The sequence below is a fragment of the Erpetoichthys calabaricus genome, chromosome 16 (assembly GCF_900747795.2).
Source record: "Erpetoichthys calabaricus chromosome 16, fErpCal1.3, whole genome shotgun sequence".
Taxonomy (NCBI): domain Eukaryota; kingdom Metazoa; phylum Chordata; class Cladistia; order Polypteriformes; family Polypteridae; genus Erpetoichthys; species Erpetoichthys calabaricus.
Genome location: NC_041409.2, coordinates 5432149 through 5454257, shown reverse-complemented (window position 1 = coordinate 5454257; position 22109 = coordinate 5432149). Strand labels below are relative to the sequence as shown.

Below are 22109 nucleotides of genomic sequence, written 5' to 3'. Positions count from 1 at the left end.
GCCTTGTCACCCATGGAGTGTAGATTAGTGTGGGGCACAATAAGATTTCCAGAATCAGAGGAACTTAGTGGGCGGTCAGGCACATAGTGGTGGAGAAGGTCACTGATGTAGTTTGGCGTGAGGTTGTTTAAGGCTTTGTAGGTTATTAGTAGGATTTTATATTCGATTCTGTAAGACACAGGGAGCCAGTGAAGGCGGAGCAGGATGGGTGTGATGTGCTCGCTGTTGCTGGTCCATGTAAGGACTCTTGCAGCCAAGTTTTGAATAAGTTGGAGCTGTGATATGAGATTAGAAGCGGCACCTGCCAGTAGGGAATTAAAATAATCAATGTGGGATGTGATAAAAGCATGGATGAGTTTCTCAGCATTAGAAAAGGAGAGGAAGGAGCGAACATGGGATATGTTACAGAAGTGAAAGTAAGAAAGTTTCTTAATGTTGTTTATGTGTGCGGAATAAGAAAGGGAGGAATCAAAAATGACACCAAGATTCTTTGCAGTAGAGGCAGGTCTGATGAGATCACCGCCAAGATGGACTGGGAAGGAGCTCATTTTATTAAGTTGCACTTTAGTCCCACTTTGCAGGAGTTCAGATTTGTTGCAATTTAATTTTAAAGAGTTCTGCTCCATCCAGGTATTAATTTCACTGAGGCAAGTTGTGAGCTGAGAAAGCTCTGATGAAGTTCCACTTTTAACACTGAAATAGAGTTGAGTGTCATCTGCATAAAGATGATAACCCAGTCCAAAGCTACGAATAATATGGCCAAGGGGAAGCATATAAATATAGAAGAGCAGAGGTCCAAGGACAGAGCCTTGGGGAGCTCCTTGTGTGACTGGCGCTGTGCTGGATCTTCTGTTGCCAAGACTAACAAACTCTTGCTATCAGTCAGATAGGACTTGAACCACTGGAGGGCAGTGCCAGAGATACCCAGCATGTTCTCCATTCTGGACAGTAGACTGTCAGACATGACATAACACTCTCACATATTCATTAGATTATTGCAGAAGACTTTTAAGGCCACCTGCTCATGTATCTCACAACCCGAGTGCAACATTCAACAAGAAAACAAATCCATTTTTGTGACACACGTCTGGTGCAGACACTCTCAACCCCTCCATTCACACCCAAAACTAGAGCCTCACCTCTTCCCTGTTACCTTTTGTGTTGTGCTATCTTTGCGTTGACCTACTCTTGCTCATTTAAACAGCATTCTGCCATTATCGTTTTTATACTGTGTGCATTCATTATCCTCTTCACACAGTACTTCAGTGCATTGCTTCAAATTAAATTAATAATGGCTTTGTAATACTTTCTAGGATAATGATGGGTGTGTGAAAAATCATTAATTGAACCATGTGAATTAGTCATTGACGATGCAATGGCATTACACAAAGCTTAAATGTGCTTTTACAAAATACCCATTTCATTTATATTACATAAATCATTTCAGTGGTGTGGTGAGAGGTTGGAGCTTAGCAGCACTGAGCACATGGCAGGAAACAGGACTGGACCGGTCACCAGTACATAACAGGACCCACGTAGGCACACTTGGCCAAAATGGGCATGTGTGAGGAAAAACGTTTTGCATGTGGGAAGGTATGGCACAGTATACTTTAGTATCTCTTGCAAGATGGTAAGACAAAAGTTCAGCTGCTAGGTTATGTGAAGTCTGAGGTAAGGAAGACTATTTTCTTCAGGCATCTGACGAAGACTCTGCATGAATGGGAGCATGTGACCAGTGGTAAGTGGGCTGTTGTGACCAACTGCAGCAGGATCTTGTGGTCTGCCACAGGTAGTTGCCATAACAAGATTGTGACACAGATGGAAAATGTGCACCTGTAGAAGTTACTGAGGAATGATCTTTGAAAACATGGCTAAGACTTTTAATAAAACTTGATAGATACAGATAGATACTGTGCCAGCTTGTACGGCCGAGGTGAAGACACAGCTTCAGTAAAAAGCTTAACCTTCACCCTGTGAGGTGTCTCATCATTGCTGGTAATCAGAACCAAGCACACACACCCTGATTTCCTTTTCTGTTCTGTCTATCCTTCCTAAAAATGTGTATCTCTCTACATTATACACATCCCCATCTTAATTTAGCCAGGTTTCTTTTATTGCTATAATGTCATAATTATGCTACATTGTATGCAATTCCAACTCACTTGTTTTATTTTAATATTTCTAGCATTAAGACAAGCTATTTTTAATGTGTTACTCATTTTACTTTTACAATTAAACGTTGGGTTAGAATTTACATTTTTATTGTTCCACTATTGTACAGTTCTAAACCGGGCATGTCCTAAACTCCCTGCTCAGCCATTTAAGCAATCTTCAACTAACCTACTCATATGCCCCCAACACATGGGTGCCCCTCTATTTCAGATGTAACCCATTGCAGTGGAACAGGTCCCATCTGTTCCAAAAGGAGTCCCAATGCTCCATAAGCCTATACCCTCCTACCCTGCACCAAGGTTTGGTCCACGCGTTAAGCCTTCTAATCTACTCAGTCTTACCTGGACTGGCGCGTGGCACAGGCAGAACTTGGGATTGGAGGTACTTGTCCAAAGTAAGAGATGAAGTATATTCCCAAAACATGAAAAATTCATCCACATTTAGAAAAATTCCTTTTCCTCTTGTACAGTATGTCCAGGTATGTAACTATGTTATGAAACCGCAAGTCTGACAAACAGCCACAGTCGAGCCAAGTCTGTAATATCTGACATCTTGTCCGACTGAATTGCAAATTTACAACTTTAGTTCTCCCAAAGATTTGCTCAAACTGGTCATTACTAATTTTCAAAATTCTTTTGGCAACCATATCATTTGAAAGAGGAGTTTTACATTATCTGCATACATTTTTCTAGGAATAGTTTTGGTTATTTGAACCACAGTTGGAAAAACAATACGCTGGACATGCATGTTTTTTTAGCTCTTACAATTAGGTATGACACTTCATAAAATGCATTTTCCTGCATAGTTACACATTTTTCAAAAATCTCCATTGGCTTACTTGAGTCGACTGCATGTCTGGTATGGATATGTCTTTTTAATTTTGCAGTCTTCATAATTTCATTTGCAAAAAAATTTGTTACAAATTGCTGCTCATCATGATTACAGTTAAAAGTAAATCTACACTGCAAAGACAATTCATCTTTTCTGTATGTGCTGGTGCAATTTTAATTGTTTCTCGGGTACACTTTGATCTATCGCAGTGGCATCTCATTTATAAATGTAAGCATTTGTCCATTAAAAGATTTTTTTGAAACATTAATTATGTTAAATGTTCAGAATACTGTATATAAAAGTTTTAACTTTGCTACACACTGCCGTATACCTAGAGATGTGCTCATACACTGTACAGCTGCCAAAGGAAATGAGAAACCGGTGGCTCATTTCTTTGCTTTCATGGGTGTCAAATGAAGAAGATGCATCGACAAATGAACGTTCAGGTCGTCGTGTAGTTCTACCCACACCTTACTACTGAATGGCAGTGCATGAGCAAACCGCTAATAGCGCGTGTTTATAGTTGCCTGTTTAGTTTCAACGAACGTTGTTAGTCCCTCAGTCAGCCTTATCAAAGTTTTTATTTGTTCCACATTCTCTGTGACCCCCCCCTCCCCCCCCAAGCTTTCTGTGACCCTCTCTAGTTTAAGAAGCACCGCATCAGAAGACACAGGGCCAGTGGACCAAAGTGTGACTCTTAGTTGTAACATGACATGCTCAGTTTTTCACAGTTAATTGAACCTAAATAGCACTGAAAACAATTCCTTCAGCTTTTATGCACAGGTCTGCAGTGTAACAAACAGTGGTGGCGATTTGGAATATAAAGCACACACCTTGTGGCAGACGGCTAGGGACCTTGCCCCTCCGGGATGCCTGGATCAGGGAAGGACCGGGAAAGGGGCATATATCTGCCCTGGAAGCAAGAGGGTGGCCCCCCTGATTTCCATCAAGGGCTGCCTGGATGGTTAATGAGCCCTGGAGGACAGCACTTCCGCCACACCAGGAAGTTCTGCCGGAAGACCATCACCAAGCACCTGGAGCACATCTGGGGCATGATAAAAGGGGCCACCTCACTCCATTCGAGGAGACGGAGTCGGGAGGAGGAAGACGGAGCTTGCGAGACAGGAGTGGAGGTGGCCGAAGAGAGATAGAGACTGAGGAGCAGTGTGTGAGAGCGTGGAACCAACTGTAAATAGTTCTATAAATAAACCCGTGTGTTTTGGACATTGGTGTCATGTCTGTCTGTGGCCGGGCTACTTTCACACCTACAATGCACTTCACGTTTTGACTCAGTTGCTGCAAAGTACCACTTCTCAGCCTTGAGAAAAGAACCAATAGCTTATATTTTTTATTCAAACAACTTTTGGTTGATCCATTTAAAAGAAATGTACCTGTGAGCAATTTTATATGTTTCTTTTCTGTTAAACTACTCTAAAACATCACAATAATTTAGAGATGACTGCTTCCTTTCACTGGAAATGTTTCTTACACAAATGCATCATTCAGACTCTTCAAAAATTTTCAGATATTGCTGGGTGAGACTTCCTGTACCTATTTAAATTGTAATCTCATTTTTATTGTAAACGCACATACTCAAAAAGAAACATTTTAAAGACAAAATGAGTTGTCAGCATCTTAAAGTCAGAAAATACAATTTGCTATTGCTGTAATTATCTGTACGTTTGGACTGTGATCTTCTTAATTCCACTACTGAGTACATAACTGCCTTCTCACTGGTCTCTCCCTTCACACCACTGAACTTACCATCACATTTTCTAAATAAAAATGATAACACAGTGAAAGAAATATTTGAAAATAAAGGCTAAACATACTAGGGATGTGGGCACATATTAGTAATAGGTTGTACAGTATCAGCAAATCTATCAGGGAATGCATTTCAAATATCATGAAATAGATGTTTTTTCAGATATCTATAATTCTTTTTCAATATCTTAAATGCATTTTCAGATTGATGCCCTTATTGAAAAAGTTAAAGAAAGTTCTCAGTCATTTCTTAAGTAACCACCAGAACAATGGACAGATGGTCCAATCCTTGATGAATTTTGCAAACTGTGAGCACACATGACAGTAGTGAATGACGTATTCGAAAGAGCAATAAGTCTCACTGAAAAGTACAGTGACATACTGACTAAGGACGATGAGTAGGAGCAGTTTATTCTTCGACTGGTCGCAAACCATCACAAGAATTTTCCATCTTCATCAAAGACGATGCAGCCCTTGAAGTGTGGAACAGTTGTCTGCTGTTCAGTTCAGATGAAATAACAACTGCAAAATGGACTGACCTCTATACGTGCAACTTAAAATCCATTCAGATTTTAATAATAATAATACATTTTATTTATACAAGGTGCCTTTCTAAGAACTCAAGGACGCCGAACAAACAATAAATAAAAAAAACACATTATACACAACATAAAACATCAGAAAATATAAAAATTAACACGAAACAAAGCCACTGTAATCACAGAGAAAAAGCCATTTTAAACAAATGGGTTTTAAGTTTACATTTGAAGGTTGAAAATAATTCGACATTTCTAAGCTCAGTAGATAGTGAGTTCCAGAACGGCTGAATGCTCCGCTCCCCATGGTGGTCAGACGGGCAAGAGGGACGGTCAGGTGGATGGAGGAAGAGGATCTCAGGTTACGTGAGGCAATGGTAATTTGAAGAATGTTGGAGAGATATGGAGGGGTGAGGTTATGAATGGCCTTAACTGTTAACAGCAGAATTTTAAAATCAATTCGAAACTTAATCGGGAGCCAATGACGCTGCTGCAAGACTGGAGTAATATGGTGAATAGATGGGGTTCGAGTAATGAGGGGAGCAGCAGAATTCTGGACTAGCTGAAGCTTATGGAGACATTTATTACAAAGACCAAAGAGGAGTGAATTGCAATAGTCGACACGAGAAGTTACAAGACTGTGAACAAGAATGGCAGTGGTATGGGATATTTTGTTTGTTTGTTATATTGTAAATATGATAAAGAATAATACTAGCCCTAAAGAGAACTTATTTTTTTTGGACCACCCTACTGTCATATGTGCAGAGTACAGTGAAATTCTTATTTGCATGTGCTAATCAACATGCAACTTGTCGCCACTCTACAGTGCCATACTTAGTGAGTATAACTGTCTTAACTCCAAATTTATGTCTTTCTTATTTGAAAAATCTCAGAATATATTTGTCATTAAGTAAAAGAATAATAAAGTGTACATTATACATATTAGTGTGTACTTCTGTTGGAATTTTAGGCCTTACAAAAGTTCATTCTGAATACTTGTAGACCCATATTGTACTAGTAGTCATGTACTTGTGAAGCACCTTGTGACATTTTACAGTCGGGATGAGCACAGCTGAACAAGTGGCTGAATAACTGTGTGTACCAAAAGTCATCAGTGCTAGACCCCGAAATGGAATTTTCCAGAGACATTGCTTTGAAAAATAAGTGTTACTAAGTTCAGTGAAAATGGTTCATACGGAGCCAAGTTGTTTCGTATAGACAGACAATCAGACATGACAGGGACAATATGTGCATTTATATTTCATGCAAATATACCTAATAAGTACTCCAATTATCTACTGCTACTAATATACAGTAGTTAGATAAACAGATATTAATTACTTGCTAAGGAAACAGAATTTTAAATAAACCGCAAAGATCAGTTTAATGCAAAAATGTAAACTCACCAGCAACGAAAAAGGTAACAAAATTGTCAATCATTATTTCGTCATCAACTTGTTCTTCTTGCTCTGCAAATTAAAACAGCCACACTTTATAACATTTTCAGAACATTCAAAATGCATGTATTCACCAACTCATAATTTTTGGATGAGAAAAAAACAGAATCAGTAGCTATTCATGTAAAAAATGGAAATGACACCTGCAAGAAAGCATTTAACAGGCGGATACAAAGCTGGTCCCTTAGCACACGATATTCATTTCCCAAGAAATTACATAAAGAAGGAAAACTAAAACTACATGCAAATACATAGACATTTTACTCAGATCCAAGCAGAGGACCATTGTTATCAGCTTTGTTTTCAGTGGCCTTACTGTGTATCTGCTAGGCTGAAATTAATAATGGTCTGCCCAACATTCATAATGTAAGAATTTTTTAAAAGGGCCTTTGGGAACAGGAGCGGTGGGTTTTCTGTGGGAACCATTCCAGGACAGGGCACTAGTTAATGAGGTGAATGCTCTTGCTCACAACTACACTGGGCCAATTTCAAGTTATAGTTTAACCTACACTGCTCATGTTTGATCTGTGTAAGTACAACTGGAGTACCTTGACACCCACTCATGCTGTATTATTCTGTAGATTAGATATAATTAAATACTGCTGACAAATAGCTAATCGCATTGTCTGTGAGGTTAGGCATCGTCGGTCAGGCTTGCTGCTGTACTGCGGTTGCATTAACAGGCATTCCCAGATGTAATCTTTTATGTCAAATGTATTGTCTATTATTTAATAAATACATATAAACTTTTTTGATTTCTGATTTACCAGCAGTCTTCAGAATTTTGGTTAGAATATCTTGTGGAACCTCTTCTCCACGAAGGATAGCCGCTTTTCTTTTATCAATACACTCCTTTCCAATTTTGCGTAACAAGACAGCTGCATTTTCTACTCCTTTCACATAATTCCAGTGCCAGGGGAAATACTGGTAAGAAATAGAGAAATTATATATTATCTATCTATACATTGAACTATGATTAGTTTTACTTTTTTTTTTTTTTTTTTTACTTTTCAAAAGCAGTTCAATTTCAGAGCGTGATGAAACAATACATACCACTGGGTGCAAGCCAGGAAGTGCAGGGCAAATACTGTACATGTACACACATACTGTATAGGCCAATGTATAGTCAACAACTAACTAAACAGGCACAACTTTTGGGATGTCGGAGGAAATCTGCTGCACATGGAGTAAAATCCACACAGTCAAGAGAAAACAAGCAATCTGAACACGGACAATGCCCAGACTGCGTCACCTTTAACAGAACCAAGTCGTGTCTTCCCAGTGCTTATAAGTAATGTTCAATTCATTGTTTAAAATGAAGTGGCTTTGGAACATAAAACTCTTCTTGGGTGGAAGGCAAAGACCAACTCTGGATGGGGTGTCAGTCCATCACAGGGCACACTCGCCCATAACGGGTTAACCTAACAATATCACAGATTTAAAAACGCAGCTCAAATAACCCTGTGGTGGCAGAAACAACATTCATAGAGACTGGTTACAAACCCAGATGATGTTAAAATTGTATTGATTGTTGTAATATTGTTAGTTGCTGGTTGTGGAGGGTTTACAGGTAATATTTTTTTTTTATTTTTAGTCTATATTGAAGTCTGCTTCCACATATGTATAGACCTGAGGTGATGACGAGGTCCTGGTTGTGTGTTCAGCTCTGCTGGTATTTCAATAACTTGCATTTAATACCCATTTTGCTAACAGAGCTGCTTACAGTCATGCAAAAGGTCGAAAATATAAAACCTGAAATAAACCTGAGATTAATAAGTAATTGAGGTCACATAGAATGGTTCTCTTTTTTAAGATAAAATAAGTTTGAAAATTTGCCAATGGTTTCTTAACTTTCCTGAGAAATTTCTTTGAAGAATAAATGTACTAAGTTTCAATGAAAGGCAAACAGACAAGGAAACATGACAATGACAACAGATGTTTTAGCATTTTATGCAAATGGGGCGGAGTGGTGGCTCTGTGGGTAGAGATCTGCACTGGCAATCGGAAAGGTTGCCGGTTCGAATCCCGTCAATCCCAATAGGGACTCTGCTCTGTTGGGCCCTTAAGCAAGGCCCTTAACCTGCAATTGCTGAGCGCTTTGAGTAGTGAGAAAAGCGCTATATAAATGCAAAAAATTATTAAAATTATTATTATTAAATGAACCTAAAAATGACAAATATTCAGCATTGGTAAACACACTAAGTCACACGTTTGAAATTATGATCATTCCTTGCTACAGCAGTAGATAGATGTTAAACTGTCCAGCTCCATGCCAACAATAGAGCTTGCCTTCCTCACCAGTTTGTCCACACGTGAGGCGTCTTTCCTCTTAATGCTGCCTCCCCAGCACACCACTGCATAGAAGAGGGCGCTCGCCACAACTGTCTGATAGAACATCTGCAGCATCTTATTGCAGATGTTGAAGGACGCCAGCCTTCTAAGGTAGTATAACCGGCTCTGTCCTTTCTTGCACAGTGCATCAGTATTGGCAGTCCAGTCTAATTTATCATCCAGCTGCACTCCCAGGTATTTATAGGTCTGTACCATCTGCACACAGTCACCTTTGATGATCACTGGGTCTATGAGGGGTCTGGGCCTCCTAAAATCCACCACCAGCTCTTTGGTTTTGCTGGTGTTCAGGTGTAGGTGGTTTGAGTCGCACCATTTAACAAAGTCATTGATTAGGTCCCTATACTCCTCCTCCAGCCCATTCCTGATGCAGCCCACGATAGCAGTGTCATCAGCGAACTTTTGCACATGGCAGGACTCCGAGTTGTATTGGAAGTCCGATCTATATAGGCTGAACAGGACCGGAGAGAGTACAGTCCCATGTGGCGCTCCTGTGTTGCTGTGTTGCAGTAATGATCATACATGGCGTACTCTGATTCAGGATTCCATTGAACATGACCTACCCATCCAACCAGCCACCCATTTCTTTGCCTGTTTAACTAGTTCAGGGTCGGCAGGTCCATAGATTCCCAAAGCTTGTCTATCACGGCTTTATCATTTACCTTTGAACACTGCTTATTAGTTTCATTAACTATCAGAAAATATGTTAACAACAAACAGATGGCTTTTATATTCTCTACCTCATTGCCGTACCTGCATATAAGGATTACGAACGTACTGTGCCATTCCTTTGAGACAGGTATCAATGACCTTCGTGAAAGGAATCTTCGCATCATCCATTAAATTCAAATTCATGCCAAATGCTACCTGCAGACAAAGTTGAAATGTACTGTTTGAGTTTCATTATTCATCATCCAACTGTGTAGCTAATACCACTATTCATCAGTCAACTTAAGAATCCCATATAATTATACTGGTATATCATGATTTCAACAGAAAAGAATGAGAGAGTCATGAGTGTGCTGCTATCAATACTTTTTATATAGTAAGACTCACCTTACTATATCACAATATGGCATATCACAATATGGATGGTACACTTTCTCATTCCATACTGTAATCAGGAATTATAGTCACTTCATTCTCTCTTTGACCACAAAGTCTGACATTTGGCTGTTCCCAGTGTCACGCACATGTGCATGGAAACTATTTAAAGGGTTTAGGTGATGGTAATTCTCTGCTGAGACAGGAGAAGGCACTTTGTGATAACAATCTCTCTTCTCCTCCCTCTGCAGAAAGGAAGACTCACACCATTCCATCATTAACGGTGTCCATCCAATTGGACCCGCCACTTTCTCTCAGAAAGCCCAAAAGCTGGAGGAGCCACCATCTTGGGCAGTCCTATCTAAGACAGAAGTCGGGACAATTTGCTTTTTGCATTGTAAATGCGTTTTCTTTTCATTTCCATCTGTACACATTATACGGGGTTGGCTACATTAAATTTCTGGGTTAACAGAAAAGTTTGGCATGCTATGGTCCACACCAAGAATGGAAAAACGACGATTACTAAGAGTTTTTCCCATTGGAATCCCACATTAAAGTACTAGAAAGAAATTAAATTTTAAAACTGAGCCTGCTTACAGTACAAATTACGTCAAGAGTAACACAATTGATCAAATGTGCCATGTGAACAGGAGTTTGTCCATCTGCTACTTCCTCCAGTTTTTCCATCATTCTTTCCGATTTTTCATTAAAAATATACATTAGGTCCTTCAGGTACCTGTTCAGAGATAGACAAAAGTGTAAACACTAAAATACTACCTAAAAGAGACAAGACAAGTTCTTAAACACAGACAATACAGTTACTAAAAGACAGACAAAATGTAACTTAAGTTAACATTTTCAAACCCATTCAATCCGATTTGGGGCAGTGGAGGGCAGGACATTACCCCAAAGGCACTCTGGGCAAGAGAGGATCAAGGACTAGATAAGGCACTAATCTGTCACTTGGTACATGCACACACACATGATGCCATTTTGGAATCGCCGGTGTAGAACTTGTCAGTCGGTGAATTTAAGATAGAGATGTCAAATGATTACATCTTTTAAATAGCAATCAATAGCAAATTTCATTCAATTAGTCTCGATCGCTCGAATGTTACCCGATCTGATTTTGGTTGCTCTGCAATGTCACTGCCTTTCAACTTCTTAGCTGCTCAAATTTTGATGACTTGTGGCTTTCATATAAATCATCAATACATGACAAAATTGTCCTACATGAAGGTAACATGTAAGAATTGTCAGATAGTGATGGGTGATTCACGAATGATTTGTTCTTTTTGAGTGACTAATTTTAATGAGTCATACGAATGGATTTACAAGGACAAACAAATGGATTCAGTAGAACAGGAGTGCTAAAATGCATGCCATCAGCCTCTTTTGTTTAGATATTTAAAGTGCATGTGCAAGTACAGTCTGTCTAGTTTGTGATTTTCGTTCAGTTTAATTATGTTTCTTTCTAGTTAGAGTCTTCATTTGCTGATAATGTCCTATCATTGACCATTCTCTTGTCTATCACAAAAGTACAATACAGTAACAACACATTTACATTAGAATGTTTTAATTGTTTTGCACAATTTATTATAGGAATTGCTTTACACAGAATGTATAAACATAATATTTAATATGTTAATGTCTCTTTGTAAATTTAACAAATTGGTCACACAAAACTGAAACTTATATAAAAATATTAATTTAGTTCTAACAGTTATTTTGCCTCCAACTTTGCTTTAGAATACACTTTTTACAGCTCATTGAATGCACCAATTGTTTTGAGTTTAAACTGAATCATTACCCATGAAAGAGTAACATAATTCTCATTTATTTGATTTGCAAACATGTTGCACGATTCTCGTTCATTTGATTTGTAAACTGAATATTACCACAGAATGAGTCACGTGATTCTTGAACATTAAATTCCTGAAGTGAATCACTGAATCACTACCCGAGAACAAGTTGCACAATTCTTGTTTACCTATCAATCTTGAACTGGGTGTCTTATTTTAATTATACATTTCTACTTCATTGTCATGTTTAATGCTTTCAAAGAGGTTAGTAATATATGATGTGAATTAGAAGCATGTTTAACGTATAATTTTAAAATTATATATTATAAATATATGAAAATGTATTTTCAATTCATTCAAGAAGACCCCCACCCCCCAAAAAAAGTACAGTGCAACCTCGGGTCACGAACGTCTCAGACAACATACAAATCAGGTTACGACCAAAAAGTCTGCCAAACTTTTGCATCTGTTCACAACCACACACTTGGGTGATGAACAAGCCAGTTTCCCTTCCGGTTCGTACGCGCTGATGATTTCCGCACGTGTTCAGTCTCTCCCTGTGCATTCTCTGTGCAGCGAGCAAGAGAGAGAGAGAGAGAGCGAGCGAGAGAGAGAGAGAGAGAGAGAGCGTGAGTGAGAGAGACAGCGTGAGCGAGAGAGGGAGAGAGAGCGAGCGAGAGAGAGAGGGAGCGAGTGAGAGAGTCTAAGCAGAAGAAGTAAACATTACAGAAGAAGTAAGTAAACATTTTGTTTACTATTACACTGTGCATTCTACGATATAATTAACTATTTTTGTGCTTAAAAATCTTTAAAAAAATATATATTTACATACAGCTCGTACAGTCCAGAATGGATTAATTGTATTTACATACAATCCTATGGGGGAAATTAGTTCGGGTCACGACCAAATCGGGTTGTGACCAGAGTTTTGGAACGAATTACGGTTGTGACCCGAGGTTCCACTGTATTCCTAAAATGATTCACCTGACTCGCTTATAGATCCAGAAAGGAGAGAAGGAGGCTCTGGGACAGTGAAAATTTGGGTTTAAAGAAAATCGGGAGAGTAAATATATTTTTAAAGAGACAAAAAGAAAAGTAGTGCATCTTAAAAGTGAGGAACATTTGGAAGCAAACTGACACAACACATGCATACAGCATTTCAGAACTTTTGGAATGGTCAAAAAAGAAGAAAGATAACAAGTGGCACACAGGATGACTTCAAACACAAAGAACCATAGGCACCAGATAGAGTGGTGGAGCCTGCAAATCCTGACTTGATGTTATTTTAGACAGTCGAGATGAATAGGATGGACAAGTTTGTTGGGCTGAAAGGCCTGTTCTCATCACCACTGTTGTAATGTTATCCTTTCCTTCAACTATAGTTAGAGGCCAGCAGGCTGTTGCAGTCCATTTTTCAATACCAACAGTTAATATTTTAGATTTTTTTTGATTCATAGACATGGACCCAGTTGTTCATTCTTGGATTGTAGTCTGGTGTGGATTTTGGTGACTAAACATTACTTTTTTACAGTGGAATGTTTTAATTTTAGGAGATATCAATTCTATGATAATTAATTTTCCAAGCACTAAGTTTACAAATATTGACAATGTTCTTTTATCTATCTTGGAGAGTTTTAAATTGAAAGCTAAAATCAAACACTTTGTTCCTTCTAAGACGGCTGTAACGGACAAGTCTACAGTATGTGGTAAGCACTACGGAAGAACATATGCACTAAATTAGATTAAAATAAAAAGAAATACTTTTGAAATTATTTGCATTCGTTAACTTTGACAGCCTTAATTTAAACACACATTAAGTGTAACATTCTGTTTTTAAAATTAGTACTGGAAACCTAAGCATAGCTGGCATAGAAGAGATGTGTATTTCTCTAGGAAATGAAAATTGCAGGATTAGCTTTTTCTTCAAGAAAACAAAAGAAAGAGGAAAGAAGGAGAAAGAAGGACAAGCAAGGAGCATCAAAATGGACACTACACACTATTGGGAAACACTAAAAAAGAGAAACAATTTATTGAGCGTGGGTGGTCACACGCATGTGTGAGTGTGTATGCCCTGTGACGGCCTCTTTCTTTCCTGCCTCGAGTTACGTCCTGCCAGGATTGGCTCTGGCTCTTCAAGAATGAGGAGGTGGATTAAATGGGTTTGGACAATGGATGGGTGGATGAATACTGATTCCTAAAAAGAAACAAAGATAAATTTAAAAACGGTGGTCATTAACTCCGCTCCGCTGAAGCATTAGCTGGTAGGAGTAAATAAAATGTAAGAGATGGAAGTCAAAATCGTGCAATTCCTGGAAAGGAGGCAACTGATAATTTATGTTCGCTTAAAAATGCCATACATGTTACCACAGAAAACCATTGGGAGTTATCAATTGTGAATTTTGATGTTGAAAAAAGTTTTTGATAGACAGCACATGTGGAATGTGTTTCCAAGTAATTTTACGAGGTGACTGACGATAAGTAAGATAAGAATTACTAACACATTAATGGGGCTAATCCTAGTTGAGCGTGGGGTTAGGCAAAGATATCCGTTTATCAACCTCATGGTTTGACTGAGGCATAAAAACAAAGGCTAACACCATCCTACAGAATAAGAATATTTAAGGTGGAGAAATTTCAGGTATTTCATGTCCTGAACATAATGCAAAAAAGGAGCTGCTCAAATACAAGTTAAATATAGAAAAACCAAATGTATGTTGTGTGGAAGACTGAAATAAACAACAAACTCAAAATGGATAACAAAAGAAATAACAAAAGTATTACAGTAATCCCTCCTCCATCGCGGGGGTTGCGTTCCAGAGCCACCCGCGAAATAAGAAAATCCGCGAAGTAGAAACCATATGTTTATATGGTTATTTTTATATTGTCATGCTTGGGTCACAGATTTGCGCAGAAACACAGGAGGTTGTAGAGAGACAGGAACGTTATTCAAACACTGCAAACAAACATTTGTCTCTTTTTCAAAAGTTTAAACTGTGCTCCATGACAAGACAGAGATGACAGTTCTGTCTCACAATTAAAAGAATGCAAACATATCTTCCTCTTCAAAGGAGTGCACGTCAGGAGCACTGAATGTCAGAAAGACACAGGAAAGCAAACAAATCAATAGGGCTGTTTGGCTTTTAGGTATGCGAAGCACCGCGGCACAAAGCTGTTGAAGGCGGCAGCTCACACCCCCTCCGTCAGGAGCAGGGAGAGAGAGAGAGAGAGAGAGAGAGATAGAGAGAGAGAGAGAGAGACAGAGTTTGTTTTTCAGTCAAAAATCAATACGTGCCCTTCGAGCTTTTAAGTATGCGAAGCACCGTGCAACATGTCGTTTCAGGAAGCAGCTGCACAAAAGATAGCAACGTGAAGATAATCTTTCAGCATTTTTAGACGAGCGTCCGTATCATCTAGGTGTGCGAACAGCCCCCCCTGCTCAATCCCCATACGTCAGGATCAGAGAAAGTCAGCGCAAGAGAGAGAGAAGAGTAAGCAATCTAGCTTCTCAGCCATCTGCCAATAGCGTCCCTTGTATGAAATCAACTGGGCAAACCAACTGAGGAAGCATGTACCAGAAATTAAAAGATCCATTGTCCGCAGAAATCCGCGAACCAGCAAAAAATCCACGATATATATTTAAATATGCTTACATATAAAATCCGCGATGGAGTGAATCCGCGAAAGGTGAAGCGCGATATAGCGAGGGATCACTGTATAGGTTTATACTGTCAGCACTGTCACATGCACAGAGTACAGTGAAATTCTTACTTGTGTGTGCTGAAGACCATGCAGCTTGTCGCCATGATTAGCGTGTGTGTAGTGGGGCTACATAGTAATAGTGTTGTTCAATGTTTGTTGCGAGTGCGTTTTGTTTCCATCATCCCATTTGCTGTTTGTGTGCATAAGTAAATGTCGTCCCCGTAAATACAAGAGGGACGGATGATGGAAAGAGACTGTAACCCCAAATTGGAACACACCTGTTAATGATCAATCAATTACATCCGGCAGTACTATATATACAATCGGGAGAGAACAGGGAGGAGAGAGGAGAAAGACGAGGATCACATTTCACCACGACGCATCAACGTACCTGCTGTTTACCACATCGCGCCATTGAAACCAGTTTGTTTTCATTCCGCCGGACTGACTTCAATTCCCTTATCACCAGAGACCCCAGGGTTGGATTACATCATCCACCACAAGCCGAGGATTCACGGTGAGGTTGCTCTATTTAATCCGGGAAATACAAATGCATCTCTTATCAGTTGACCAGTCATCCGCATTCAGGACAGTTGTACACTCGGACTCAAGTTCAATATCATTGCCATTTTCTGTGTTTCATTCATTGTTGTTATTTGTTGTTGTTTGTTATGCTACAGGGGCAAGGGAGGGTTTGTTGTGTATATATATATATATATATATATATATATATATATATATATATATATATATATATATACAGTGGGGCAAAAAAGTATTTAGTCAGCCACCAATTGTGCAAGTTCTCCCACTTACAAAGATGAGAGAGGCCTGTAATTTTCATCATAGGTATACCTCAACTATGAGAGACAAAATGAGAAAAAAAAATCCAGAAAATCACATTGTCTGATTTTTTGAAGAATTTATTTGCAAATTATAGGTGGAAAATAAGTATTTGGTCACCTACAAACAAGCAAGATTTCTGGCTCTCACGGATCTGTAACTTCTTCTGTAAGAGGCTCCTCTGTCTTCCACTCGTTACCTGTATTAATGGCAACTGTTTGAACTCGTTATCAATATAAAAGACACTTGTCCACAACCTCAAACAGTCACACTCCAAACTCCACTATGGCCAAGACCAAAGAGCCGTCAAAGGACACCAGAAACAAAATTGTAGACCTGCACCAGGCTGGGAAGACTGAATCTGCAATAGGTAAGCAGCTTGGTGTGCAGAAATCAACTGTGGGAGCAACTTTTAGAAAATGGAAGACATACAAGACCACTGATAATCTCCCTCGATCTGGGGCTCCACGCAAGATCTCACCCTGTGGGGTCAAAATGATCGCAAGAACGGTAAGCAAAAATCCCAGAACCACACGGCGGGACCTAGTGAATGACCTGCAGAGAGCTGGGACCAAAGTAACAAAGGCTGCCATCAGTAACACACTACGCCACCAGGGACTCAAATCCTGCAGTGCCCCTGCTTAAGCCAGTACATGTGCAGGCCCGTCTGAAGTTTGCTAGAGAGCATTTGGATGATCCAGAAGAGGACTGGGAGAATGTCATATGGTCAGATGAAAAAAACTCTACTCGGCGTGTTTGGAGGAGAAAGAATGCTGGGTTGCATCCAAAGAACACCATACCTACTGTAAAGCATGGGGGTGGAAACATCATGCTTTGGGGCTGTTTTTCTGCAAAGGAACCAGGACGACTGATCCGTGTAAAGGAAAGAATGAATGGGACCATGTATCGTCAGATTTTGAGTGAAAATCTCCTTCCATCAGCAAGGGCATTGAAGATGAAATGTGGCTGGGTCTTTCAGCATGACAATGATCCCAAACACACCGCCCGGGTAACGAAGGAGTGGCTTCGTAAGAAGCATTTCAAGGTCCTGGAGTGGCCTAGCCAGTCTCCAGATCTCAACCCCATAGAAAATCTTTGGAGGGAGTTGAAAGTCCGTGTTGCCCAGCCACAGCCCCAAAACATCACTGGTCTAGAGGAGATCTGCATGGAGGAATGGGCCAATACACCAGCAACAGTGTGTGAAAACCTTGTGAAGACTTACAGAAAACATTTGACCTCTGTCATTGCCAACAAAGGGTATATAACAAAGTATTGAGATGAACTTTTGTTATTGACCAAATACTTATTTTTCCACCTATAATTTGCAAATAAATTCTTCAAAAAAATCAGACAATGTGATTTTCTGGATTTTTTTTTCTCATTTTGTCTCTCATAGTTGAGGTATACCTATGATGAAAATTACAGGCCTCTCTCATCTTTGTAAGTGGGAGAACTTGCACAATTGGTGGCTGACTAAATACTTTTTTGCCCCACTGTATATATTTTACATGAGGTATGTGCAATAGTGTTTTTTTGTGTTCAGTTTTAATATATTCACTTATTTTTACATATCTGCTTTTCTTTTGTGCTTATGTTTACACCGTCGATTGTGGAGAAAAGTTTATTTGTTAGAGGTACGACTTGATATGCAAGATTCAGCCTCGGTAATTTATCCAGGCCACAGGTCTTAGAGGTGTAGCTGCCGGCTGGGAAAGGGGTCGGCCATTACAAGTATTACTACCTGACCACAAAATGTCTTCCTCACCTAAAATCATTTGTCTTCCTTTTCTGAAATACTGCTTTACGCTGAAACTTCTGCCTTTCATATTTGAAGAATTTCAGCACAACATGCCACTGCATTAGAAGCTGGCACAAACAAAATCTATGTTTTTTAGTAAGGTATACGATTAAAAAAAATCACCAAACCTAAAGTAGCTGGGAAATCTGGGTGGGCAACTCAACCTGGAATGGATCGGTGGGTGGCTCTTCAGGTGGTATAACCCCACAGTTACCCCATCTGAAATGGTAACAGATTATCAACCACATGAGCTATTTAACAATCATACCTGTCTTGAGTGACTTTATTTATTAACTTCTAGTTCTCATTTTTGTGATGTTTGTGTGAATGAAATTTGTTTTTTGCCATCCATCCATCCATCCTCTTCCGCTTATCCAAGATTGGGTCGCGGGGGCAGCAGCTTGAGCAGAGATGCCCAGACTTTCCTCTCCCCGGCCACTTCTACTAGTTCTTACGGGGGAATCCCGAGGCGTTCCCAGGCCTGCCAAGAGACATAGTCCCTCCAGCGTGTCCTGGGTCTTCCCCAGGGCCTCCTCCCGGTTAGACATGCCCAGAACACCTCACCAGGAAGGCACCCAGGAGGAATCCTAATCAGATGCCCAAGCCACCTCATCTGACTCCTCTCGATGCGGAGGAGCAGCGGCTCTACTCTGAGCTCCTCCCGGATGACCAAGCTTCTCACCCTATCTTTAAGGGAAAGCCCAGACACCCTGCGGAGGAAACTCATTTCAGTCGCTTGTATTCGCGATCTCATTCTTTCAGTCACTACCCATAGCTCATGACCATAGGTGAGGGTAGGAATGTAGATCAACCGGTAAACTGAGAGCTTTGCCTTACGGCTCACCTCCTTTTTCACCACGACAGACCAATGCAGAGCCAGAATCACTACGGACGCGGCACCAATCCGCCAAGTCGATCTCCTGCTCCATTCTTCCCTCACTCGTGAACACTTTTTGCACTTTTTGAAATACTTTGTTGTTATTGTGATGACACCATTCTGAGTCGGATTTTTTGCATGGTCATCTCAATTTTGAGACAAACATTTTATGCTCTGGGCCATATCATTTATAGTCACTATACCTGTTGCAGGCCACGTGATACAGAGATCACATGCTGTAGTGCAGGGATGTCGAACTCCAGCCCTGGTGGGACGCAGTGGCTACTGGTTTTCATTCTAACCCCTTTCCTAATCAGTGACCAGTTTTCACTGTTAATTAACGTCTTTTCTCTTCATTTTAATAGCCCTCTTTTTAAGGATTCAGTCTTCTGAATTGATTCCTTTCTTCGTTAAATGGCAGCCAAACAGAAATGAGATGTGAAACGAGCCGACAGATGACCAGCTAAACTGGGGCTTCAAACTCCAACCAATTTCACCCCAATGAGTTTATTAATGAGAAGCTGATTCTTGCTGTTAATTAAACCTGTTATTTAATTCTATGGCTTGTTGTAGCTCTCATTCTGTCACAGCAAACATTTCCAAAACTGTTGATTTTTCTGTTTTTTCTAAGAACACCATCAAAATGTTTTGGTGACCTCAGAGATCAACCTTAGCGAGACCTTCACTTTTCTTAATTTTCAGATATTGTGTGATGGGCACAGGTGAGCTGCTCATGTGGCGGCTTCTTTTGTCTCATTATTGTTTGGCTGCTAATTAAGGAAAAAGAGACCACTAAGGGGCCTGAGTTGAGTTCATTAAAATGAAGGCAAAAGAAGTTAATTAGCAGCAAAAACTGGTCATTAAGGAAAAAGATAGAATGAAAACCTGCAGCCACTGCGGCCCTCCAGGGCTGAAGTTCGACACCCGTGCTGTAGTGTATCATCTTTGCCTGCCTATATAAAATGGAGGCATACAGCTTAAAAAAATTACATTAGTTAATATAAATTACAGTATAATTAAACCTCTTGCTTTGACCACAACTTCTGTTTAACATCACTGTCTCTAGCTTCAGTTGGTACTTGCTTGCTTTCCTGGTTCCTGTCTTCAGCTTTGATCCTGCCATATCCTTGATGTCCTTGTCCAAAACCTCTGTAATACCTCCTAGTGATCTTCTTTCTTTCTTAATGGGATGGAGTGAGTTCAGCGCAGGTATGTTCACTGTTACAACAACATGAGTGATAGGCAAAACTCCGCTGAATTTGCCTCGCCTCGAGTTTGGTGATAACACAGAATGGTTTGGGAATTTTGGCCAAATCTTAGAAATGCATTGAAGTCAGTCAGTAGGACAAACTGGACTAATGGATTATAATAGTGCAGTGGTCATTTAAGTGTCCCTGAGGGCTAAGGAAGAGTCTGCCAATTATGCTGGACTAATTACTATGGCCAAGCAGTGACCTGAGCTGTGTTGTAGCCATGCTAACCATTGTGCTGCTGTGCCTCACTGAGATAACGTTATATCACAAATCAGGCTGCATCGTTGTTTTCTTGAGCCGGCTTGGTTACAGAGAAAACTCACTTTCACTCAGACAGAGTTCAGAGAAATGCTGGATCAGTTGTGGTTACACTCAAGTCTCATATCTCAAGGTAATAAAAACCTTTATAAGTGTTTGACTGTGTGATGCACTTGGCTTAACCTGTGTGAGATGCTTGCCTCATGTGTCATGTAGCCCAGCACCTCTGCAGGGAATCAGCTCTCTACAGGAAGCCTTTGAATTCTTTTAATTTCAGGAAGACACAAACAGACCTGAAGTCCTCTGACAATGAATAAAGTTTGACTTTTGCCTCTGGACCAGATATGCAACAATTAACAGAATTAAATATCAGAACAGTAAAATTTCTTGCAGACAGTAGCACAGGAGCAGGGAACATGAATTCACTGAAGCTTGGCAAAAACAAGATACAGTACATCAGAGATAATAATGATAGAATTTAATATCAGAACTAAAATTTATAGAAAACAAGAGGAGCAGGAAAATTTCCAGAAGCAGAAATCATGAATTCAGTGTGAGGCTTGCCACATAAGAGCTACAGAAAACCAGTGGGAGAAAACTGAGAACAGCATACAAGGGACTGCTCTAGTCCCTGGAATAGGCAGTAAGGGGCAGGAAATCTCCACTGATCCAGGACTTGCCGAATCCACCAGCCGAAACAGCAGGAGCTGCAGCGCCAATGACTTTACCAGGTACCCATTTTGACGCTGGATTTGTACGAGAGGGGCCGCTTATGCTCCAGCATCTGGGTGATGAAGGACTTGCACTGTGTGCTAACAGGAGTAATGAAGGGCATGGAAGAAGAAGAAGAAGAAGAAGAAGAAGAAGAAGAAGAAGAAGAAGAAGAAGAAGAAGAAGAAGAAGAAGAAGAAGAAGAAGAAGAAGAAGAAGAAGAAGAAGAAGAAGAAGAAGAAGAAGAAGAAGAAGAAGAAGAAGAAGAAGAAGAAGAAGAAGAAGAAGAAGAAGAAGAAGAAGAAGAAGAAGAAGAAGAAGAAGAAGAAGAAGAAGAAGAAGAAGAGCACACTGGCCACCCCTGGGTGTTCACTTCTATTCTCTGTTCTGTAGCTGGCTGACTATGAATCTATGATGCAAGGGAGGAGGATTATCTCTTTAGTGGCCTATCCCACCCAACATTGGCCACTACAGCTCTGTGATATCATGCTGGCCTCACAAATCATCATGGGGCTCAGGGAAAAAAAAGATTGCCTAAGCTGGCTGCACGGCGAATTTTCAGGGGAAAACAATTGGCAAACAAGGTTACTAGCGAACACAGCAAATTTCACTGATCAACACTAATCAATACAGAGAGGACATGCAAGTGATGGGTGTAACAGAACACGATGCAGAGGACAGAAAGATATGGAAGAAGATGATCCGCTGTGGCGAG

At 40.0% G+C, this 22109-nt stretch overlaps 1 protein-coding gene across 2 annotated transcripts in view; it reads right to left on the bottom strand.

The window, feature by feature from the left end:
• The window catches only part of LOC114667126 (cholesterol 24-hydroxylase-like), a 103470-nt gene that overhangs the window by 16428 nt on the left and 64933 nt on the right, over positions 1-22109 (bottom strand). For both annotated transcript variants that reach the window (XM_028822278.2, XM_028822277.2), the window contains exons 6-9: positions 10751-10889; positions 9863-9976; positions 7528-7684; positions 6710-6772 (exon numbers count right to left, since the gene is read on the bottom strand). In XM_028822278.2, the coding sequence (XP_028678111.2) occupies positions 6710-6772; positions 7528-7684; positions 9863-9976; positions 10751-10889 (473 nt within the window). The remainder of the gene's footprint in view (positions 1-6709; positions 6773-7527; positions 7685-9862; positions 9977-10750; positions 10890-22109) is intronic.